General features: G+C 37.4%; 4 protein-coding genes across 12 annotated transcripts; 3 read left to right on the forward strand and 1 right to left on the reverse strand.

Annotated features, from left to right (window-relative positions):
• Positions 1-512: 512 nt before the first annotated feature.
• On the reverse strand, positions 513-6,352 carry LOC103931819 (pre-mRNA-splicing factor ATP-dependent RNA helicase DEAH1-like). Of its 8 annotated transcripts, none has more exons than XM_048587670.1 (15): positions 6,118-6,352; positions 5,747-5,850; positions 5,508-5,617; positions 5,192-5,380; positions 5,078-5,107; positions 4,648-4,734; positions 4,351-4,503; positions 3,953-4,056; positions 2,410-3,877; positions 2,054-2,116; positions 1,710-1,833; positions 1,502-1,602; positions 1,170-1,232; positions 1,012-1,084; positions 513-874 (listed from the first exon to the last, which is right to left on the reverse strand). In XM_048587670.1, coding segments are annotated over exons 9-15 (738 nt in total). In that variant the 5' UTR covers positions 2,722-3,877; positions 3,953-4,056; positions 4,351-4,503; positions 4,648-4,734; positions 5,078-5,107; positions 5,192-5,380; positions 5,508-5,617; positions 5,747-5,850; positions 6,118-6,352; the 3' UTR covers positions 513-872. The 8 variants fall into 8 exon arrangements, with proteins under 8 accessions (XP_048443627.1, XP_048443624.1, XP_048443626.1 ...); XM_048587667.1 differs by having other exon boundaries at positions 5,192-5,389; XM_048587669.1 differs by having other exon boundaries at positions 2,410-3,331; positions 3,811-3,877; positions 5,192-5,389; positions 5,508-5,850.
• A 580-nt stretch (positions 6,353-6,932) lies between these two features.
• LOC103930889 (plant intracellular Ras-group-related LRR protein 7) lies at positions 6,933-10,737 on the forward strand. Of its 2 annotated transcripts, none has more exons than XM_018643375.2 (10): positions 6,933-7,232; positions 7,870-7,939; positions 8,162-8,208; positions 8,677-8,785; positions 8,914-8,999; positions 9,211-9,301; positions 9,414-9,499; positions 9,585-9,671; positions 9,761-9,898; positions 10,391-10,737. In XM_018643375.2, the coding sequence occupies exons 1-9, from the start codon at positions 7,134-7,136 to the stop codon at positions 9,869-9,871; spliced, it is 786 nt and encodes a 261-aa protein (XP_018498891.2). In that variant the 5' UTR covers positions 6,933-7,133; the 3' UTR covers positions 9,872-9,898; positions 10,391-10,737. The 2 variants fall into 2 exon arrangements, with proteins under 2 accessions (XP_018498891.2, XP_009338577.2); XM_009340302.3 differs by having other exon boundaries at positions 10,437-10,737.
• Positions 10,738-11,731: 994 nt separating this feature from the next.
• On the forward strand, positions 11,732-15,139 carry LOC103930912. Its single transcript, XM_009340316.3, has 3 exons — positions 11,732-12,447; positions 13,235-13,382; positions 13,709-15,139. The coding sequence occupies exons 2-3, from the start codon at positions 13,241-13,243 to the stop codon at positions 15,100-15,102; spliced, it is 1,536 nt and encodes a 511-aa protein (XP_009338591.1). The 5' UTR covers positions 11,732-12,447; positions 13,235-13,240; the 3' UTR covers positions 15,103-15,139.
• A 6,827-nt stretch (positions 15,140-21,966) lies between these two features.
• Positions 21,967-24,373, forward strand: LOC103930922. The gene has a single exon (XM_018643387.2). It carries the CDS (start codon positions 22,470-22,472, stop codon positions 23,994-23,996), a length of 1,527 nt encoding a protein of 508 aa, XP_018498903.2. The 5' UTR covers positions 21,967-22,469; the 3' UTR covers positions 23,997-24,373.
• Positions 24,374-25,104: the final 731 nt, after the last annotated feature.

Genomic DNA, 25,104 nt, shown 5'->3' on the forward strand with positions numbered 1-25,104 from the left:
TTCTACTAGCCACTATTGTATGATACACACGCGCCAAATCGAACTCAAAGCGTGTCTTGTGAAATACAAGAATCAAACTCAAAGCGTGCTTTATAAAATACGAGTCTAAAATCCATCAACCACTGGACCGCCCATGATGGTTAATAACCACTATTTGTTTGAATTAGGCGAAGTGGCCGAATCTCAGGAGTCTACACATTGTGTGGAACCTTAACAAACTTTGTGTGGAACCTTCAACTTAGGCAGGAATTTAATTAAATTAAAGTCAAAGGTCAACCACAATTAGGCAGAAGTAGAAAACCAGAGGTCACGTTGAAAGAGAAAACAACTTGCATACACAGATCCACTCAGGACGCAAAGTGACGATATATCAAACCAGTCATAAAATGTCATGCAGAAAAATTAAATCATGAAGGCGTATAATAGGCTCGAGACTTGATATACCGCAACACAAGCATTCCGGATTGTGTGTAAGTTTCTCTCCTCTCGAGGAGCTCCGAAAATTTTCAAAAGAAAAGCAAAACCCGTCCTAAGAAGTTAAATAAAATTCAACGAATGAATAACAATCCTTGTACAGATATCAGATACAGAATATACAAGATTAACCTGTATTTGGTATTCCTGAGAGTATATATATGTGATCAAAACATTCTCGTCTACCTCGAACTAAATCGTAACCTGACTGTAAGAACATCCTCGGATTCTCCTGCAAACAAGTACCCGGACTACGAAATGATCCATCTCTATAAATGCCCGAGTCGTTAGTATGTCAACTACTTGATAAAGTACACAGTTTAGTACACAAAATTGTACTTACAGGCTTCGACAAGCCACCAGTCTTTCTTGCGCGCGCCCTTCTCCACGAGGCATTTTCCTTGACGTAGTTGCCATTGATAAAAATAATTCAGCAATTTGAACAATCAAATGATATCAGATATACGAATGAGGCTGTAGAGAGAGAGAGAGAGAGAGAGAGAGAGAGGGAGAGAGAGAGAGAGAGAGAGATCATACAATCTTCAACATTCTTCAGTTGGTAATAATGCGGAGCAATTTCCACTGACCACTCCGGCTTTAATTCCATCACCTGCAATTTAATTTATAGGCTTAGCTGTAATGCAAACGTATACGAAATATCAATCATGCAAATGAAAGGTAAAGGGGACAGATACCTGTCTCATATATTCCTTGGTCGTAAGTACCAACTCATGGTATATAACCCATCTTGGAAGCACCTGAGAAGAAATAAAAATAAATACATAATCAAGCAATGCATCAGATGAAATCTGTCGTCCAATTACAATAAGATGCATAAAAATTCCCTTAACGGTCATCCAAATTATACAAAATCCTAGGGATTTTCGGTAATTGTTATCATGTACATGTGTTCAGATGCGGAATAATGTGTTAGGAATATAACATAGCATGAGTGAGATGATATTGTGATCCAAAAGACTAAGTTCATACGGAAAGCAACAAAAAGGACAATGCAATTCCTCCTTACCTGTGACAGCCCTGAGCTTGGGTGTATATGGACAGTCTGCAGATGTTTGACTGTTCTGTAAGATCCATTCTTTTGAAGCTTTGCGGAATGAGGGAAGAAGCCTGATAGAAATAGCAACCAATACAGTTTAATTCAATAATCAACACATGTAAAATGAAAAAGGATTTCGTTTTTAAATCATTACGGCTAACAGTAATGGCATATTTACCAGATGTAATGGCCTTCTTTATAGTCTCGTTATCACTCATATTTGAAACCAGCTCAATCTCCACCCTCTCCAAGAGTCCCTCAAGCTGGTCTCTAATATCTCTAGCACGCTTCATGCTTCTCACCTGTAAGAGAAGTGTTGATCAGTATTCAAGAGTCAATATAGTGTAAATTGATATAGTCAAAGCAAGATGTTAATCAGTACGTAGAAGAAACAGGAAACGCCTAAACTAGTATCAACGTTGCAAATAAAAAATACATCAAGGCTTTAACAAGCATCGGTCTCAACTATACGTCACCACAAACTGGTATCAAAATGAGAAACAGTGAAATATCAAAATCTACCTGTATATAATTCTCGTAACACCACTGGGTTGAGTAATTGATCTCTTTCCAGGAGCTATGAACCTAAGATTACAAGAAGAAAACAGAAACAAATGGAGTCAATAACAACTGAAATATTACTTGACACAGAGTTAAAAATTTATCTTAATTAATTGTTTCTGATTCACCGATTCTTGTATCTTTTATAATGAGAATCAGTACCAACCTCATTCAATTCATTATAACTAAACGTTAACAATATGAACTTTACCATTTCCCATCCCCCATCCCCCAAGTCCCAAAGTCCTGGTTTAAAGGCCTGAACATCAGACATGTTCACTAAAGGGAATATGGAAACAAAACTATCCAATAAATACCTTGAGCAATGCAATGTGATCTCCTACATTCCCTGTGTGAAAATTCAATCGTGCATTGTCCGCATGGACTTGCTTGTCCTTTGGACGGTAAAAGATTGAATTACGAATGGAAAGCATTGCAGCAATGGAAATAATCTTGTCTGAACACTTGTACTTATCAGAAGCAACTATCATCTTAGATAGCATGGGGTCAAGTGGAAACTCCGCCATCCTTCGACCAACTTTAGTCAACTCACCTACCTTATTTAATGCACTTAGTGCAAATAAAAGTTCCAGGGCTTTTAGCAATGCTTTAGATGGTGGAGGGTCCATAAAATCAAAATGTAACAAGTCATGAATACGAAGGCTCTTCAGCGAAAGCAAAACATTTGCAAGATTAGTCCTCTGCACTTCTGGTAGTGTGTTATCGTCCAAATCATTGTAATAATTGTAGGCAGTATATAAGCGGTAGCACTTTCCAGGACCTGTTCAACCAGATCGACCTTCCCTCTGCATTGCTGATGCCTTTGAGGTGGGAGTGATTAGCAACGACTCCATCCCAGTCCTTGGATTATAGGACTTCATCTTGCAAATCCAGGGTCAATAACATATTTGATCCCATCAATAGTAAGCGAAGTTTCAGTAATATTTGTGGCAAGGACAACCTTCCTTGCCCCTTCAGGTGTGGGCTAAAAAATTGTTGATTGCAGCTCAGTTGGTAGGTTTGCATATATGGGACAAATAAGCAGCTCAGCAATTTTTGTCCCTAGACCCCTTGTTCTGTCTTCATTATTTCTTCTGCTGTCTCAATTTCTTCTTGACCAGTGAGGAACAGCAATATATCTCCAGGCAGTTGTGTCACATGGATTTGAAGTGCAGTTACAATTGCTGCATCTAAGTAATCAGCTTCTGGTGCTTTCGTGTAATGTATTTCAACAGGATACTGTCTCCCAGGAATTTTGAAAATTGGAGCAGAATCAAAATAATCACTGTAACTTCTCAGCATCAAGCGTTGCACTTGAAATAGGCAGTTTAAGATCATGTCTAAACCAAGCAATATCCCATTACAAAAACCACTACCCATCAGATATTCGAAGAAACCAAAGGTATCTATGAGTCTATTAAGAAGTGCTTCCAGCAGGGTCGTCATTATAAAGTAATTTTCAAAGAAAAACAAAACCATGACCTCAAATTTTGGCACACATATAACTAGAGTTAATCCATAAAGCGTGAAATTATGCAAAGACAAGAAAACTAAATCTTCAACCATGGTCAACTACTCAGTTATCACCCACAAAGGTGCACAAAGGTCACATAAAAATTGGGACCACTGATGGTTTGGTCCAAACATCGACGAATAATGATCTTCAAAAAAATAACTCTACAGAAATGACTAGAAAACATGAAAGATTTACTGCTTACCTTTACTAATCCAAATAGAATATCAGTTGAGAGTGTTCGCTCATGGGCCTCGTCCACCATCACCACACTGAAACAATTGCAGACAGACATTGAGACAGCCAAAAAACGAAAATCCAATCATTATGCCACTAGGTTAGCTTACCTGTAGCTAGCCAGATCTGGTTCACCAAGGAATTCTCGCAACAGCATTCCATCTGTCATATATTTCAAAACAGTCTTTTCCTCAAAACGAATGGAATAACCAACCTGGAAAAAGCACCCACTGCTGTTAAAAGAGGTCAGATTGCCACTACCTCTATTGCTTTTTTCTAGGTTTTGGGTAAATTTTCGTAACAGATAAGAAACTAGAAAAAACATTTCAAATTGGTAAACAGAACGTACTGCATATCATCAAAATAGGCATACCATCATAACATCAGATAATCAGAGTGAGTATCAAGTCTTTGCAGGTCATTAAGCTTTTCTTATAATCCATTCAGGTTATCAACTTATTACTTATTAGCATAATGAACAAAGATCAATTCAACGAAATTGGGATACCTCGTGCCCAAGTTTGACCCCTACTTCTTGAGAAACCCTTGCACCAACACTCATTAAGCACATAATATGCATTTCTTGACAAATATGTGTCACGTAATTATATCCTCAAGTTGTAGTACCTTCTTCCTTTTTTGACAACTTTCTCTCTGTTAACTGTTGGAAGGGAGATAAAAAGATGTTAGCGACGAGAAAGGAAACAAGCAGTGCCAGAAGTAGTTCGAAGCAAGGAGACAATCCCAGGTGATTTGATACCAAAGAAAAGTAGAAATGAAAATCAGCTCAGAACGAAATTTGTACCTTTCGTGTTGCTGTTGTGTCTCAGTCCCTTATATTATGCTCCAATTGCTTCCTCTCTCTTTGATCACGCAATCTTTCTTCTTCTGACTGCATGCCATTATAAATAGAGGAAATGTTAAAATCTGGTAGAGAAAAACAAGGAAAAACCTATAACTGAAAAATGAACGTAAAATTGCTACTCAGTGTACTGAGATTTATAATAATATGAGAGAGAACCTGCAAATAACACCGTCGGGTAAAAAGATGTCAAAATAATCAATCAGACTACAACGTGAGTCTAAAAAAGTATTGAAGAACTATAACAATTCAGTCAAGTTTATCTCTGCTTCCATCATGCAGTATTACTTAACTTTGTTTTTCAATTAAAGCAGTGACAAATTACGATACTGAATCTATGCCAAATTTAAAAATATAAATAAAAGAAGAAAACCTCTTCTCTTTTCTCCTCTTGTGCAATCAGCTGCAGCATTGCACTACGTTAAAACAGCAATTAACCCGAGAAACAAAAACAGAATACTATATTACAAAAGTTCAAAGGCTTAACCTCATCATCGTCATCTTCTTGACTCAAAATCTTCTTCCTAAACCGCTTCTTATGGGAATCTGGTTTCCTTGACTCTGAAACAACAGGAACAGATGATCCACCTCCATCATCGTCGTCGTCATCATCCGCATCCAAAAAAGCATATGTCTTCTGCTTCATGACCAACATCGCAGCTTCCCTCTCGTGTTTCTGACATTGCTTAGATATAAATAACAAAGAATAGTACAATCAGGAAAGGCATGATTTCATCGACGGATAAAACTGGGGTCGAAAATCCTGAGTTTGTACATTCATTTGATTTAGAACAAGAACTCACGTTCAAACCAGATTCTTGACGGGGCACCCTAGAAAAGATTTCTTCAGCAAATGCACTTGTTTCAGCTGATGAAGACAACCCATATTCCACAAGCTTGCCTTCCACATCAGCTGGTGATTTTGCTTGTATTTTCCATTAGTCAAATCAAATTGCATACAATGCTGCTATCATCCGTTTGAAATTAACAAAATCGAAAGCAACTTAACCAGTAAGGCGGACAAGGACTAAGAACAACTAACTTATTCCGATAATGTACTGAACAACAGGGCGGCCGAGTATCCGAGCAACACCATTAGCTTATCGGAGACCAACGTCTTCAGATTACTCTCGCTTCCCATTTTTACTGCATTGGACAACACAATCGTTCTCAATATACATGAACACAAAACAACGGCGAAACATTAAATTCGGGAAAAAAGTCGAAAATTAGAGCATGACATTTGAGCTAAATCAATTTAACACCAATTCAAGAGAATTCAAAATTTGTATGCTTAAGCTAAAAAGCAATTAAATTTCAATGCAATTATTGTAAATTTAAACAAAAACGATCACATTGGAACCCTAACTACTGCTTCCTGCTAGGGTGCTTGAATTAATCGAGAGAACTCACGATTTAAACAAATAATTTCCGGCCTTTGTTTGCTTGGCAGGGAAAGGGATGGACTTTATATAAGAAGGCTATGCAGGGATTCGCACGTGAAGGAATATCGGGACGGTGTGGAGGTTGCGGTGGCTTTCGACGTCACTGCAAACAGCGGAGCTGGACTGTTCGCCGAGCGTTCAAAACACTGTCACGCCGGCGACAGGAAGAGGAGAAAAGAGAAAAGTGCTTTTAAGAAGTCGGGTCGGGGTAGAAAGAAAGTCCCGTGCATTTTATATAAGACGGGCCTTGGACCTCTTTATTGTTTAACTTTCATTCAACTTTCTCTGATTTGTCCACGATGGGTTCGATATTAAATTATAATATTTAATGGATTCTGTGAGTCGGCCAAATTTTCGACCTTCAATGTAAATGTGTTTGTATTCTGACTTGTTTGAAAATACTTTTAAATTAATTGAATAAGTTTTTTGTGAAACTATTTTAAAATTTTTAAAACACTTGAGTTGAAGTTGTTCAAGAAGGAATTAACGCTTATTTGCATATTTTAGTCCACCCATGATCCAAATTTGGGCCGACCTGAAAAGCTTGATCCGAACGCCCGTTTAAAAACTTGCGCGAAGTCCGCCTCAAAACGCCAAAAATTACAAAGAACAAATTTAAATTATTAAATTCCATTTTATCATTAATCAAAAGTCTTGATCAACTGTAGTAACAACCACACTAACCCATGGGAAACCCAATAAGCGTAAGCCACGTGGGAAAAAGACGCGGTCTTTTCGGTGCCAGAAAAAGGTACAACAAGTCGTTGAAAATGACGACTTCTTCTTCATCTTCTTGGCCTCCATAGCTTCGGAGCTTTCGGGAGCTTGACCCCCACCTAAACCTCTCTGCACAAATCTCATATCTCTCCGTGCAGAGGGGAAACCTAAGAATTTATATACATATATATTTATATACAAATCGATTTATTGAAATTTTGTTGTTTTTTTATTAAATTTTTGTGAGATTAATTTGGTGGTGACGAGATGGGTTGCAATACAAGCAGAAACGTGGATTCGAAAGCAAGTCGGGCCGCCCGGTGGCGATCCACCGGCATTGTTGGCCTCCGTGATTCCAAATTGAAGGCAATTTCTCTCTCAATTTCTGCCTATATATATATATATATATATATATATACGTGTGTGTGTGTGCGCGCGCGTATATTGGTTGTATTATTGGGATGCGTGATTGAATTTGTGGTTATATTTTTTATAATTGTTGTAATTTGAATAATTCGGTGTGAAATGTTGGGGAGGTGGGTGGAGTGAATTGATTAATTTTGATGAAGTTGCTTCATTTGATAAGTTGCATTTTCCATTTGTGGTTTTGTGATTACAAATTGAATGCGGAAAATGCGATAAAGTTCAAATCTTTTTGTGTGGGGTGCTGTTGATTGAGGTGTTTCGAATATGTACTTGTTCGAATGTTGATTGAAGTCGAAAGAGAGCTCCAAGTTTACATGGAGATGTTTTCTATTTGTGTTGTTGGTGTATTCAGTTGAAGTATCTGACATGGTTTCTCTTTAGTCTTTCGGTTTAGCGAGTCAGAGAGTTATTTGACAATGTGATATATACTGCATCGTGCATAAACGCCTAGTTTCGGGTTCCATCTACGCATTTTAGACAATAAATACAAACCAATGCAGAGCTGGTGCTTTGGCTCCTTTCATGTGTGTGCGTGTGTTCGATGCAATGTACTGATTCGTTACTTTCTCTGGAACAGACATTTCCAGATGAAGTTCTTGACCTGGACAGGTCCATACGTACTCTTGATCTAACACACAATAAAATAGGTAATATTCTCTTCTCCTTGAGGCATGATTAAGAACTTTTACGATGCAGTCTTTTCTAGAAGGCATCTGATCTGATTTCCGCTTAACTGTCTTTAACAAAAAGCTTCAGAATTAACCTTAACGATAATGGTCTTTTTTCATGGCTTGGTGTCAAAGGTTTCGATATTTTCAGAACTTAGGCATACTTGAACATCTAGTTTACTTCTCTTATTCTGGGTGCAGTTGACATTCCTGTGGATATCAGCAAATTAGTAAACCTGCAGCGACTGGTAAGAATCATGTATTTTTGTCTTTTGTACATGTACTGTTTCTCTCATTCCTAAATTCATGCTATACGAGCAATTTGTCGTATATAAATTTTTTAAGACTTCAACTTTTACTATCTCTATTGAACAGATAAGGATAAATAGATAGTGCACAAATTTTTTTGATGAAAATGGTGGTCCTTTTATTGAAGGTTACTATCCCGAGCTGACTGTTGGGTGGGATTCTGTGCTTTCAGATTTGTGAATGAACTGCATAGATTATTCGATTCAAAATATATGAAAATAAAAAGTTGTTTTTCCACAAGAAACCATTAAGCTTTTTATTTTATTTTTATAAACAAATAGCTAAACTAGTTCGCACGAATTAAGTAATCCCTAAGTGAGCCAATTTGTTTAATATAAATGTACATTGTTCTATCATACATTCAGATGATCAGTTGACGGTTGAATTCCATTTGCTCTATTTTTCAGATATTAGCTCATAACCTCATTGACCGACTGCCGATAAATCTGGCAAAACTAGTGTCCCTAAAAGTTATGACACTTGATGGAAATCGAGTTACTACGTTGCCTGATGAATGTAATTTTCTTCTCTAAGTAAGATATTGTATGGGACCATTTTTTCTTCAACTGGATGGGACTGTTGTTTCTTTCAAATACTTCATCATGGGACATCTAACTAACAAGATGTACGTTTCCTATTTCTAGTGGGACAGTTGGTGAGACTTGAGCAGTTATCTATCTCTGGGAATTCATTAGAGTCTTTGCCTGAGACTATTGGAAGCTTGCGGAATGTAAGTGCTTTGAGATTTTCCACCTGATTGTCTGTTTTGCTTTATGTCTTAGTTAATTATCAATAGCATTTAGATTTTGGAATTTGGAATTAGCGAAAACATTGGAAAATGCATTAATGAGAATCTGAATTCCGCTTTTACATTTTTGAACATCAAACATTTAGCGTTCCTTGTGAAGGTCCACGATCTAAAAATGGATTGTTTGATGCAGTTAAAGCTTTTAAATTTATCAAAGAACAAATTAAAGTCTCTTCCTGAATCCATCGGAAGTTGCTTCTCTCTGGAAGAATTACAAGCAAATGGTATGTAACCGATGTCTGTTTAATATGCGACTGTTTTCCTTCTCTATGTGGTTATATGGCTGTAAAGTTTATCATACCACTGACAGCTTCGTGATTCTGGATTGCTTTTCAGATAATTCAATTGAAGAACTTCCTGAATCAGTTTGTAACCTTACCCACGTAAAGTCACTTTGCTTGGACAATAATAGTGTGAAGCAGGTATGATTTTTACTAATCACAAGTTTCGTTTGACTTTCTTAACTACACAGAAGAATGACAGGTTGGAGTATTCCTTGTTTGACAGATACCCACTAATCTGTTGAAGGACTGTAAAGCGCTGCAGAATATTTCCCTTCATGGAAACCCTATTTCCATGGATCAGTTTCAGCAGGTATGCCACGTTTTTCCATATAGTGTTTTACTTCAATCCTGTTTTCTTCAGCAATATATTTGAACATTTGCCATGTGATAAAAATCTAGATGGAAGGATTCCAAGAGTTTGAAGCGAGGAGGAAGAAGAAGTTCGACAAACAAATTGACTCAAATGTGATGATCAGTTCGAAAGGCCTTGATGAGGGTGTTGATCTTTGAGCGTATGGCAATGACATTCCTGAAACAGTAAGTTCTGCTCCCAAATCTCAATGAATTTCTATTATTTATACGAGCAAAACGAGAGGAGTTATTTGTTGGGCGGGTTTAGATTCTTGGTTGTGGCCCTCTCATTACTGCTCTTCTGGTTTTGCTTACTATGCTGATTTTTTAAATGAAAATTGACACTTTTCAAATAAAATAAGCTTATTCAAGCTCAATTGCTCATCATTCCCCTCTACACATTAAGCTTTTACTGTCCTCATTATGTTGTTCATGTGATAGCCGTCCGCTATGCCTGATTGATGGGAAAAAAACTACCTATCAGGTGCTATCTTAAAACAAATTGATCGTTATGTGTTGAGAAACGAGATTTTCATGTCTGTTAATCTTCGACTTCCCCAACTTCAAGACCTCGTTTCATGTTGTTTTGCGTTTATAATAGCACGTCCATTCTACGTATTTCTTCTTGCTTACCATAATGACTTGCATTCAACTTTTTTTTTTATGGTAACCGATCAGATGACAGTTGCTAACGAGAGTCAAATCCATTCAAATGCGAATGAAGGGTAGTTTCTTTGTTGCTGTAAATTCGGATGAGCAATTCCTGTAGCTTCGGGTGGACAACGTTGGGGAGACCTTGTTATTTATGATCACTCTTGTCAGATGCAAAATAAAACGTATCCAAACTCGATTCCGTTGCATTGTACACTTCGATACTATTTTCTTCAGTGCTTGCCAGTCTTTGGCAGGTTTGTATATGAAAGGGTTTGGTTACACTTACACATTTGAACTGTAAAATGTTACATATGTTGATACAACATGGAAAAGTGAATATAATGAGAACATCGAATCCAATTTCTTTTTAATTTTTAATACATCGATATATTTACATTATCGATTCCATTTAATGGAAGTGTATTTCTATGAATCCCAATTTCTTTTTTTTTTTAATTTTTAACAAACGATGGCGTTAGTAGGTTAGGTGGGGATCAATGAGGATCAAAGGCATCATGCTTTCCACTATTGCTGTAAAGCTCCATCTGCAAATTTACAAACAATAACTACCAGCAAATAGAAGCCTACATTTTCGGCAAAAATAGAAAAAACAATTTTCTTTTTTGTTGAATTTTTGTTGAAAAATAAAAAATAAAAAACAAAACGAAAAAATGAGGCGAAATTTAAGCCTAACACAGAAAACACAACAAACTAATGTGGAGCTTGACTATTTGGCTTCATAGTTGGGACAACTTACTCAAATATCATGAACAAAGTTGAGGTTTTACCATAAAATTAATTAGTTATATAGCGATTACCCCAACTTACTTATAAGTCAATGGAAGGTTTGTAGGATTCATTCTCAACAAAACCGCAAAAATCAAAAACTTGGTATCAATCTCACTACATTCATCCTAATATCAGCATAAATCAAACAAAGTAAAAACTATGTGCCGTTAGACCAGCTAGTCACGTGAACAAACCATGTTTGAACATTTGCGTGAATTGTAACATAAAATCCACAATTAATCAACTAAAATCTCAAACCTAATCTTGTATTTAAATTTCAAACATCCTTTTTTTTCTTTTCTAAAAGACAAAATCACAACACATTCATTACCATAATTGTATTAATTTAATTGAAAAGCAAAAGTTATTGGGTCACCTTAGGAAATTGCATTCAAACCACCAATCAAATCCACCCAATTTTGCAACCTAAAAAAGTAAGAGACAAATCTCTAGCTTAGCTGTCCTCATGCCACTTTCCTCTAACAACACGCCACGTGTCACTCACCCAGCGGCGGTTACAAAAATCCAGATCACCGCGCGACCCTTCATATACCTCATCCCTATCGCTACTCCCTTCCCGCACTACGAGTGGTATTCTCCGTAATTACGATCCCATACTTGTCTCTTTTCGGTATTTCCCTTCTCGGACAATCCACTTACAAAAAAGCCGAACCCTACGTCGCCCCTTTTCTTCAATCGCCGCCTCTTTTGTCGATCTCGATCAGTTCTTCGCCTCGATTCCATCTCCGTTTTTTGTCCCGATCCTGAAATTGATTTCAGATTCGATCAATTCGTCCTCTCGGCTCTCGATCGATCCCAGTTTTGTCTTCAGCCGTGTTCCCAATTCGATTCTAGGGTTAGGGTTTCAGAAAATATTCGATCTTCTTCTTCGTTTGTAGATCTGACAAAACGCTTATCGGATTAGCAATTTTTTCGCCTTCCGCTGTAAATTTCTTCCGATTTTGTAAATTATTTTGAATTCTTTTCGCGTTTAGGTTTTTTGATTTCTGGGTTTCGATCCGTATACCTACAATCCTTTGAGGTTCCTTTGTAGCTCATCAGCTGTATTTGTTGGTAGATCTGGGTACAATTTCTGGGATTTCGTACAGAATTCAAGATCTAGGGTTAGGGTCTTCAAAAATTTGGGGCTTTTCGTGGTTTAGTTAAATTAGGTTGGGGAAAAGTCAGGTTGATTCGATTAAGCTCGGTTTTTCCCTTTGGGTGCGTCAAATCAAAAGCTCCTATCTTCCAATTCAGCGATCTGCTTCATATCTCGAAGACTTTTTTCTGAGGTATAAACCGAGTTCTTTTGTTTATTTATGATGAAATTATTAGTTTTTGCATGCTAAATAAATTAAAAAGTTCATTTTTTCTTGCTCAATTTTGTGATGTGATATGGGCACCCTGTTTTTTAGCTAAAAGGGGCACCCTTTGATTAGAAATAAAGCAGCAGGTCATATTTACTAAATTGCCCTCCTTTACTATCTGTGATGTCTCTTTTATGTGGAGGGTCTTTACATAATTGGGCCCACAACGCCCTTTAAGGATATCAATTATAGTTGTAATCTTCTTATGGAAAGTCAAAATTTTGATGGACTTGTAGTCATATGGTGTAACGTTGTCACATTAAGACATTAACTGACAGAGGGAACTATAGTGTCATTGTTTGGGAAATAAATGACTTTCAGAAGTAGCCATTTTTCGCCGGAAATGTCCGTGTTTGAGGTATCTGTTTGTGTTTGCTTTGTTTCGGAAGTGCTTAATTTAGTTGCTTTAAACTGTTAAAGATGCGTTATGTGAGTCGAAGCAAGTTGATATGACAAATTTGTGGATGAGGTCCTGCTTTTTTTCATTGTAATGAAACTTGTGTTGTGGTGCACCGCCTCTGCTATCCGAGTGATAGAATCATGGAATTGTTGGAAGACCATTTGTGCTTGATTAATTTTAGGTGTATATATGTATAAAAATGTCTCCTGGTGCTTCCCTTTGGATACGTAGAAGCGTAGGTGTAAAATGCTTTTAGGCGTTTCTTTTGCATTTTATGATTTTATCTAAACGTTTTTTATTTCTTTTATGCAGTTTAATATGGTACAGAAACGATCACTTGATGATGAGGAAATATTTGTTTCTTTCAAGCACCCAAGACAAGTGGGACATAATAAAGAGCTAGTTTCTTTCTCAGAATCTGTTTTTCCTGGAGATGTTTCCGAGGAACCAGAGACTTTAGGTGAGGGTCTGTGATTTCTAAAAAGTATTATGTGGAACCTCTGGAAGAGGGATAAAATTGTTTGCATTTTTTTCTCGTTTGTGCATGTGTCGGATAGTCTGAATGTGTCTGTTTCTGAGTCCACCTTGTCCAGCCCTGTCAATGTTCTTGACTTTTTCTAATTCGACGGATTTTTAAATGTCAAACTCAGTCAAATCATTTTCACTTCGCTCTCAATTTTGTCCATAACTAATTTGGTCACATTAAAACAGCCTAATGCGATTCTGCTGTTTCCCGTTTACATTTTGGTTTGAACTCTTGAAAAAAGTTTGATGTTTGATTGGTAGAGAATGGATGTGCAAAAGACAAAAATAGAAGTGAAGAGGAGATTTCTGATGACAAATTTTCTGGTCTTCCAAAAGGCGGTGAGGATGTTGAAACCAGTGCATCTAGAAGCTTTACCATATCTTCATGGGCCACTAGCAGCACTAGTGGAGAAGATTCTCTGTTTGAAGCATTATTTCATGGGTCCTTTTTCCCTGAGTACTTCAATCATGAACGTTCAATAAGGACCTTGACTCAATTTGAGGATATTTATTCTGTTCTTTTGGATCACCCTCCTCGGAAGTCTGCCTCCATTGGACCAGAGCATCAAGCTGATGTTCCACTGTGGGGTGCACAAGGAGCCCATAATAATTTTGACCTTGAGGATGAGAAACGACTAATGGGGACTTGTGTAATTCCAATGCCTGATTCTGATACTGAGTTATTTACCGACACGGGTTGCATAGTTGGAAAGGGCAGAATTGATTGCAGCTGTGAAGATGGAGAGTCTGTTAGATGTGTCAGGCAGCACATTTTGGAAGCAAGAGAGAAACTTGTAAAGACCATCGGGCCAAAGAGATTTGAGGAGCTAGGATTTAATGACATGGGAGAGCAAGTGGCACAAACTTGGAGTGAAGAGGAGGAACAACTATTCCACCGGGTTGTCTTCTCAACTCCAACATCTTTGGGCAAGAATTTCTGGGACAAACTTTCAACTGTATTCCCCTCCAGGACAAAAAAGGAGATTGTCAGTTACTATTTCAATGTCTTTATGCTTAGGAAGAGGGCGGAGCAGAACAGGTATGACCCAATGAATATTGATAGTGACAATGATGAATGGCAGGGGAGTAATGATTACGGTGACAATCAACCATCTGTGACAGAGGATGAGGACTCGGTGGTTGAGTCTCCTGAAGGTAGACGTGTTCCTGGTTATAATCAAAATTGGAAGGATGATTTGGAAGTGTTCGATGAGGACGATACGGATGAAACTTGTGATGATAATGTTGACGTGGATATGTTTGGGCGGGGACCTGAGCAAATTTTAGATAGATGCTACGGGTTGGTTGACAACTGCAGTTCCTGTCCCATACCTCAGCTTCAGGATAAGATTTCCTGGGATGAAAAGGTAGATCAAGAAGTCCAAGATGATTCATGCACGTCCGTTGATGCAGCCGTGGCTGCCTCGCAAGAGAGTCAGCGGAAGCCTGAGGACGGGAATCATTGGTCGGGTAGTTTTAACCGCGGTGACCACGAATATGTCTTGGAGCCTTGTGATGCCAAAATCTGGGATGCTGGGTATATGACCTTCCCCAAAAACAAGGTTGACTTCTTGCCAACTAGCAACATGATTGAAGAGGTTTTCGGGAAAGAATCATGGAATTACAAAGCAAGGGATGGCAAAAACTTGGGCTAGCGTTGCATGTCCTTCGCCGAGATGGTCTCCGGAAATGTTCATATTCAAGAGGTCCACCTGAAAGTTTTTCCTCCGAAACAGTTTTACTAGAGTCGAGTTTTCCTTGTGTACATTAGATTTCTTGGGAGATGGAAGCTCGCTGTCCCTGTAACATAGTGTAAGGTGATTTGTTGTTTAGGTCTCTCTTTTATTAGCTGGTGTGGAAATGGAAAATTCCCTTCATAACTTTAGAAGGAGATCGAGAGTCGTCATCTTTGTAGGGTTGTCCTGAAAACATACCGATAATGTAAGCGTAACGCTCATCTTCATAGTAAGATACCGCGATGTAATTTTGAATTATCTTCCTAATGAAAAGTCACCGAGCATTTTATCCCTCATTGTTCATTATAATCTTGTATTGTTATGAAGATGAAATGCAACTTAAAGCGGGAGTTTAGGTCAGTCGGTTAAGGCAGTGTATTCATCTTGTTTTGTCCGAATTCAAAACCTACTCTACGACGACATATGAGTGGTTTGTAACTTTATAACACGGTCTGAAAAAGAATTGATGACTGCTGAGGTGTGATTGCAGCAGCACGGTGCTGCACTATGGAAGAGGAAGATGTTCTCTAACAAAAGCATAGAATGTTTCACTTGCTTGTGCTAATTATTTGAAATTTTGACTACTCCATAACCATCTAACAGCTGATTATCGACCGCAAAAACTGTCGGTATTTAGAAATTCTTTGTGCAAGACATCACGTTTCTTTTAACAAAAGACGAATTTTGTTTTGACAACACCCTGAATCCAGATCCATTTATGGTGGAATGGAAAGTGGAATGGAAAGCAATTTCTTTCAAAAAGTAACAGCAAAGCTATTGTGTCTTTTTATGAGTTAATCTATGATTCCATCACCCACATGGCTTTTGGATAAGGGGTGAATATGCAGTGCAGCAGCTAAATACTATGCAGTACACTAAACCAGTAGAACTCTTGCTTAGTGAGCTGAAAAGCAACGAATAAACAAGGTTAAGAACTTAAAAGACTGATTAAGTGCTAAATCCAAAGCAGATGCCTCTTCCAACCAGAATAGTTAGCCAAGCAAGAGGAGGTCTCACGTGATGATTTTAAAATGACGTTAACACGAAGATAGATTGAACTAAGCACATAATGGGTTAGTCATAACTAAATATCGAACTCAATACAATAATTATCGTTATTAATGTGAGTTGAATTTGAAAAAAAAAATCAATAAACTGTAATTAGTTTGTATGTTCTCTTTCTTTTTGAAGTCAAATATATTGACTGGTTTGAGTATCCCCTAAGCATTGCTGGTGAGTGCTTGCTCAGTAACACATGCAGCATTATTACTTTTTAAGAAACACATGCATCTTTATGATTCGTACATAAATTTATTTATAGAGAGAGAGAGAGAGAGAGAGAGAGAGGGAGAAGCTAGGGGATTTTGTAGTTGCTTCATGATATACGATCACACAGTGGCATGGGCAAAATTTTAGCTCTAAAACGCTCTTTTGATTTTTGTAAAAATCGTTCAAACGTGTGGTGAGTAACCGTTCAACATTGTTTGAGTCTGGTATGGTGTCCTCCTCAAAGCTTACAAGCAACAGATTACCTGAATTTCATAAGAGCCATTAATTTCAAATCAAACTTGATGAAACAAATTGAAGTAAAAAAATATCGGATTGAGGCTCTGAGCCTATGGAAAACCTTGAATATCATAAACATAATACTAAATTTTTCTGCGTGAAAAAAAAAATTCCTAATAGACTTGGGACTATCCTAGTCTCTTTATGGCTCTGCCTCTACACTCACGCATTCATATATCACTACATAAATATATAAGGAAAAAAATTAAAACAAATCTGATTGAGATTGCGAAGCTTTTTCTGTAGATGCACTGAATTTTTAGTTATTTTGTAATTGTGAAGCCGATTAGCAGTTACTAATTATGATTAATCAATAGCAGCATTCGAGTAAAAAATCCCCAACTGCCAAGACTACTAGCTTAATTATGACTTAATTAAAGCTTAAGATATGCTTAATTATAGTTCGGGCAACTTTTTGATGATTTTATATTTTTTGATCACTGGTATCAAATTGGTGTCGGCCTGGTTGTCACATGTTTGCTTCATGCAGGGAAAGATATCATGTTCATTACGCCTCCCAACCAACTCATTTTATCTTATTTTCTCATAATAAAAAAAATCAGAATATGCATACAACATATATTATACATACATATGGATACAGGGACGGATGAATATTGGGACCAAGGTGGTCTTAGACTTTCAGGATCATTTGAAGTTTAGAAAATATACATGCGAAGGTCTTTTGAGGACATTCGAATGTTTGGTACGGATCCTTTTTGTGTTTACCAAGTGTTTGATGTAATGACTGCTAATTATATCTCAACAGGTTGGGTCGACAGCACTCGACAAATTCTCTCTATATCACTTATAATTGCTTCGTGTATGTCTATATCGGTTGACTTATGCGCAATATGATTTGGCTGCCGACAACAAGCACACTAAGTGTTCAACAAAATACATTTGTGAATAAACTATATTTTTTTGCACGCTTCGCTCTTTGTTTCTATTTAACTTGCATTCTAACACTCGAAACTCTCATAGTTTGAATTCTGAATCCACCACTGTATATGCATTATTTATTTTTAATACCTCTTACTTCTAATCCTTTTTATTTTAGAGAATCGAACGCTAAACTTATCACAATTCTAACTCTATTCACGTTTTTTTATTGTAAACAAGTTTGAGGTCGTCAAGCTCTGGTTCATGCGAGTTGTTGTGATGAATGATTCAGCACTTTCTAATTTAATTTAGCATAAAAGAGTTAATTGTAATAACGGATTTTGAACTATATCTATCCCGAGTTGCATTTTAGTCCTTAGGCTGCTATGAGATTTTTCAGTGTGATTGGAACACGGGATGGTATATCACGTGTTACTATACCAATGGTGGAGTATGTGTATTAAAAAGTTAATAACTTAAATATTAAAAAATTTCACCATTTATATAAAAACACGTGGTATACAACTTATATTCCGATCACAATAAAAAAATTCTCGCTATCTAGCTACAAATATTTGTCAATCAAATATGTGGAGTCCATGTGGATAAAGTGGGCAGTTCAACAACTAGTGGCAACCGGACATAGATTACAAGTCTCTTGGAGCAAAAATCAAAGTGTGGCTGCCAGAAAATCAATTGCTTTCTGCAACTCCATGCACTTTTCTAGCATAATCCATCAAAAGTTGAAACGCATAACCACAATAGCAGCATGTCATGTTTAATTTATTAGGTAAGGTAGACTGGAATGCTAAAGCATTGCAACATCCACTTAGCTAGCTGTTGGGTTGATACCACCAAATTTCATAACTAGGTTAAAGTGCCAAATTAAGTGGAGTCATAAAGAAAAACTTGTGTATGGACATTCTGACCACATGCTTTTCGTAAAATAGCTATTATAAAAGCATGAGATCCTCTGTATTTTAGTCTAATTCAACCTCATGATGTTTCACCTGGCGTGAGAACTGGCCTAGTCAAACGGTCCCGCAAAAGTTTTCCTTTGAGTCACAATGGTTTAAAAAAGTTGGTGTTGGATGTTGAGGAAATAGGGGAACGAAGTAAGGAAGCTTCGGAAAAGCATTAAGAGCCAAATCGGGCATCTTCTATCTTATTACTCTTACAGTTAACACATTACAAGGCATGGCAGAAAGGAGTGGACTGTGGCCATTCTTTCATTTGAAGTGATCATGCTAGTCGATTTGAGCATCACTTATGGAGGGCCATCTCTCTTGACTCTCAAGTGAAGTTTTTTGTGGGCTACCATACATATCTCACATACATCTTTACGCATACATGTATGTACTTGAGTATGTATACGATCTCTCTTGATCACAACAACATCAGGCATATCAACAATTCGGACTTTGGCCACCGCCGCAAGTTGCGTAGGACATGCGCATAAGCTGCATGTAAAAGAAACATTAAGATCTTCCTACTTGCTCGTATGTACGTATAATATGACATCTCGTGGGTCGATTAAAAAACAATAGAAGAAGAGAGAAGAAATGTAGGGTTTACAGCTAAACATTGTACTAAACTGGTAATTAAAGAGCCGGCAAGAAGGGCACAAAGGAAGGGGAGTTATGCAGTTAAGTGTGGTTAAGGGTTTGCTAATAAGACATTCTTGTTACGATTAGAGCAATGAAAGCCGGCAGCAGGCTACTCCACCACCAATAAAGAGGCCGGCCAACACCGGTTGTTTGGCCATGCTAGCTGCCCTATTTCTGACCTTGGTGTATGGCTGCACCTACAATCCAGACTTGCAGCATGTACAACTTACTTGTATCATTAAGTTAGTATTTTTTTTAACTAATTAATCAAGAAGATCTATATGTCTGTTAATTATCAAAACTATGGCCCCTAAGCTAGCTACTTCTGTTTAATTAAACCCTATATTTTAGGAATGATCGTTTCTTTCTAATTGACGGGACATGATGATTGGAACATGCGATGTTTTTTGACACTCACAAGAGAGATACCATTAAATTAAAAACTAGTTGGTTAGGTTAGTGTCTACATCGTACATTATTTGATATTATATGTTCGATTCTTCTAATACTGTACATTTTCATAGACCCCAATAGCCTATTAATTTGACCTCTATGTAGAAGTAAGGAACTGGATCCTCTCCTGAGCTCAGGATGGGGATCCTCCTCAGCAATCTATCCAGACCATTGAAATTTGATTCAAAGGCTCTAAATAGGAGGCTCCTTTAAAAGTTATAATAATTGCAGCCATTAAATCAAATTTGAACGGTTCGGATGAACTGCTCATGAGGATCCTCATCCTGAGTTCAGGAGAGGATCCAATTCCTAGAAGTAATATATATTTTGATCAAGCGGCTTGTGAGCAGTACATCCAAATATATCCACTGCAAAAAAAAAAAAAAAAAAAAAAAAATCTTCCTTGAAAATGAATCAACCGGTGGCAAAGTCACAGCAATCAATCTTTTCGGGATTAAGAAGACTCGTAGAAGCATTTCAGCCTCTTACTGACACCATCGTGTAATTCAAAAGTGTCATGAATCGAACCCAAGATGACTCATGTAAACTACAGACTTAGAATGTGCCCCAACCACAGAAGCACCCCGTATTGGTTATCCACTTAATTAGGATTCATAAAAAGGATAAACTATATATATTGGTACTAGAAAACAATATAAGACCATCTCCCAAGGAGATGTCAAATATGTCAAATAAGATTAAAATACATTTAAGTGTTCTCCAATGGATATGTTATATATGATGTGGCATGTGAGTTATTTGACTCCTTACTTTCTAGCTGCTCCCATTCTTTATACTTAATTTTTCCTTTTTGTTAGATAGTGTTGCAAATTCACTACATGTATCAAATGTATGGAAAAAATATATATTTTCCCAATTAATTAATGAATTTCCATTAAAAAGTTTATCTGCCAGATTTGTATATCAGTATTACAACTTATAATCTACTATATAGATGACAATATTGATGGGTTTTTTGCATGCCAGATATGCTTGTGGTGCAAGTTATATGGTAAAATATAATGAGAAATAACTTATCAGAGATCATGGTTTACCATACTCTTGTGGTTATCCAGAAATTTCAAAGGTTACCTACCAAAATATAATTTTCTGCATCCATGCATGGTAAGGTTAATTAAGGTTAATCATTTGATCATTTTTGACCGTTGGAGTAAAGTTGGTTTTTAATAATTAAGGACTATCGTGTAGGATTCATTATCATAGGGGAATTCGACGTAAGAACGAAATGTCTCTTTAAGCTACCTAATACCATCTTCCTTCTTTTTTATCCGGACTTGGGACCGACAGTGTAAGATAAACTTACACATGCAGAGTTTTGGACTATCCGACTGTATTCTTGATATTATTAATTTGATCGTATAGTTGTCGATACTTGGCTAATCTAGTTATCAATACGTTCCCCCATAAATTTGACGGAACTCTTAAAAAAAACTGCAATTAACCATTGCAAAGATTAACGGTATTATAAATATAAGGAAAACTAATGAAAAAAACTTGAAAACTTTAGTTTTAACAATAAAGATAAAATAAATGATAAAGTGAATGATACCATGATTGATTTTTTAGTGTAAAAATATAATTTTTCATTAAAATGAACAATATCGAAAGTTTTTCTTTAAAGTTCCTGTAATATAAGCATCTTATCAAACTCACATGACGAGTAGCAGTGTGGAATGCTATGCTTTGGTTGCAACTGAAGGAAACTGGATAGAGGATTTTATCTATGGGACCGACCATGAAAATTAAATCCTGAAATTATATAAATATTATTATTAAATAATTGATTAATTAAGCAATATTAGAGAGTGGAACCTCACTTTGGACTTGGGGTGAGTTGAGGGTGTGGGGCCCCATTGCTTGGTAGCAAGACAAAGGAAAGAATAGTTAAGGAGGAAGGCAGTTAATTTTCGCAAGGGTAAAGGCTTGCAAAACCGTCAATGTATTTGATACGTACGAATGTTTAAACGAATTTTAGTTCGAACTAATTCTTATTGGAGACGGTCTTTAAAGATAATTAAGAACATGAACGGTTTGAAGTTATGCAATTTGAATCATTAAAGTTACGCTAATGACAACTGATGACACAATAAGATGCATGAATACGCGTTTTCATTTTAAGTAGAGGTTCTTGAACCATAAGGATGCTGACCTGGACGAATCTCGGCCGTCCAATTTCGGGTTGCCGTAGGATCCTCGGTTCAGTACACGTGCTAGTATCTTTCCTCTCCTTTACCTCAATTTAATCTTTTGCTTCCATGCATGGATTTCTCCTCCAAATATAGTCAAGTTCACAGATAGAGAGAGAGAGAGAGAAACTAGAGAGAGAAAGCGAAAGAGAAACAAACGCTCGCTCGCTCACTCTCTCACTTTCCATTTTTCCTCTGTTCTTTGTGCTTGTTCGTCGCCATCGTCACCACCAACAAAGAACACAAAGAAGACAGCAGAGCTACTGATTTATGTTTTTTTTTTTATTTTTTTTTTTTGACTTACATTTTTTTCTAGTTCATGTTACATGGAATCTGAGATTTTTTTCTTTCTGGGAAAGTTTAAATAGCAGCAACAAAGCTTTGATCTAATGCAATTCTCAACCCGAGTTTTCGCTTCGATTTTCTGATCGGATTGTCTTCTGTTTGAGTAGCATTTTTCCTGTTTTAGTGTAATGAGATCAAGAATCTGAGAGTTTTTCCAAATCTCGTGATCAGATTCGAAGCTTTCTGATCTGAATTTCCGTATTTGGTTGAGTTTTGATTCGAACCGATGGAAGAAGATCAAGAGTTGAAGTATGTGTGCAAGTTCTGCACCAAGAGCTTCCCCTGCGGCAGATCCTTGGGAGGTCACATGAAATCTCACTTGACCAACCATTCGCCGGAAACAGAGGAAAAGCTCAACACCGGCAGACTTAAGCCCTCGTCAGGCAACAATGGTGATTCTGATTTCGGAGGAGGACCACATCAGCAACCCGGTTACGGCCTCAGGGAGAATCCGAAAAAAACTTTGAGACTCGCGGATTTGAGTGAGGAGACTTCGTTTCTTCTGGACAAGTTTTGTAGAGAATGTGGCAAAGGGTTTCAGTCTTGGAAAGCTCTGTTTGGTCACATGAAGTGCCACTCAGAAAAAGAAAGAGTTTCGATTGAGAGCTTTGAAGAACATGAAGGTTCTTGGACTAGCCAATCAGACAACGAAACTCCTACTGCTGCTGCTCCCAATCGGAGAAGAAGATCGGGGAGAAGAAGAACAAGGTACATGGGAGCAACAACTTCCTCTTCTAATTTTTCAATTGCTAATGCTTCTGTTCCTGCTACTACTACTTCCTCTGTTTCCGAGACTGAGCAGGAACAAGAAGAGGTTGCTATGTGTTTGATGATGCTTTCGAGGGATTCGAGTCACTGGGGAGGGTTAAAATTAGTACCTCATAACTCTCCCGATGATAATTCAGGATTCTCCGATTCTCCATCATCAGTTAGAACAATTGCGGATATTAAGGGTAAGATTGATGAAACTTCGAAACTGAAGAACAAACTCACTAAAAAGGTATTGGAGCCTCGAGATTTCGAGTCCCTAGCAGTACTAGAAGATAGAAAATCCAAGTTTTGCTCTTCTGATGGCGGGTTTTCAAAGAATGATAAATTGGGTTCCAACAAGTACAACTCAAGCAAGAGAAAGATCAGAGAGGCTTGTGATTTCGAATTGAGGTCAGATAAGACCCCGAAAAAATCGAGTACTAGTAGAGCTGATGCTTTGGATTCTGAAGTAGTAGTATGCAAGAGTTCACAAAAGAGAAGCAAATTCGAATGTACTACTTGCAACAAGGTTTTTCGATCGTACCAAGCTCTCGGAGGCCATAGGGCAAGTCACAAGAAGATCAAAGGATGCTTCGCCTCAAAGATCGAAAGCAGCGAAAACACCATGGAAACCGACATCTCCCCTGAGTCTTGCTGCAACAATGAGAACCCCGTTGAGAAAGAAATAGCTGAGAGCAGTGCAAAGAGTACAAAAGGGCATTCCTGTCCAATTTGCTACAGAGTTTTTCCATCAGGGCAAGCATTGGGAGGGCACAAGAGATCCCATTTGATTGGTGAGGCTAAAATTACCACCCAAACCCTAGTGATTCAGAAGCCTGCAGCACCTGAAGTGAGAGACTTTCTTGATCTCAACCTTCCTGCTCCTGTGGAGGAAGAGAGCAGTAGCAACCATGATGCAGCTGCAGTAGCATTTAAGCCATGGTGGGTTGGAAGGAGCAGCCATAAGCATGAGGCTGCCCTTGTAGGCCTCATCTCCAACTGAGTTTCAAGTCTTTGGCCATGGATTCTGATAGGGAAATGATCTCCTCACTGTCGGTTTGTCCTCCTGCACTCTTCCCTTTTTATTCTTGCCATTTGATTGAATAAATCAAATAACAGTCAAGCGAAAAAGGAGAAGAGTGCGGAAGGAGAAAAAAGAAGTGCGGAAATTAAGATTCTTCCAATAAAGGTTGAAAATTGTTGAGATACAAATTTTCTGGGCAGTATGATTCATTAATTCTTTACAAATTTTAGGGTTTGCTGAGGCATTATTGCTGCTAATTTGCCTCCCAAGTTAGGCCTTACCAAATTTCAACAGTTTCATAGTTATCACCATAGCCAATTCGGTTATACCATAAATGTTATTTCCTTTAAGATTCAGGCTCGTTGATTTTGTTTCACCACACAACTTCAATACTATAATTACGTTTCAGTTTTGGATTAATTATGAGATCTTGAGAAGAATTGCCCTTTGGAGAGCGTAGTATGATATGAAGTTGTAAGAGGCGTTAGAGAAGGTTACTGTCTCGTTCGCCTATATGCTATGAGTCGGGGCCTGAGAGGGGATAGTATACCATGTAGCAGATGTCAACGTTTGAGCTAGTTATCTTCAACTTGCAGGTTTAGTCAATAAAAAGTTACGTGATAACATAATATTCAGTTTAGAGTGCAGATGGCTGAAAACATACGAGAATTGCTTATGAGTGAGTGAGGTATTGAAAAAGGAAAAATTAGGATGGTATGTGAAGTCATGAAGAAACGAAGAGATGCAAAAGAAATTCAAAATGTACACAAATATGAAACATGTCATGTGAGCTAGTTGAAGGTGGTTGTTTAGTCACCTACCATTAAACATGACAAACCATCTCATCTCACTTCTTTCACAAACTTAGTATGTCAAGTCATGCTAATATTTCTCTACTTTTAACTACAACTATGCTCACTACCAACAAAACAAAATAAAAATTAATTGTTTTTACTGCAAGCGATATTATTATTCTAAATTAGACTAAGAGAATGAAGAAATTTTGAATCCGGAGCACAATCAATTAGAGAGAAATACTTTGTCCACTGAGGCAATCCGCCCATACAATAACTATATACATTTGTGT

This window comes from the organism of the source record quoted next, unplaced genomic scaffold (assembly GCF_019419815.1).
Source record: "Pyrus x bretschneideri cultivar Hongxiangsu unplaced genomic scaffold, Pyrus_bretschneideri_v1 Contig27, whole genome shotgun sequence".
NCBI lineage: Eukaryota > Viridiplantae > Streptophyta > Magnoliopsida > Rosales > Rosaceae > Pyrus > Pyrus x bretschneideri.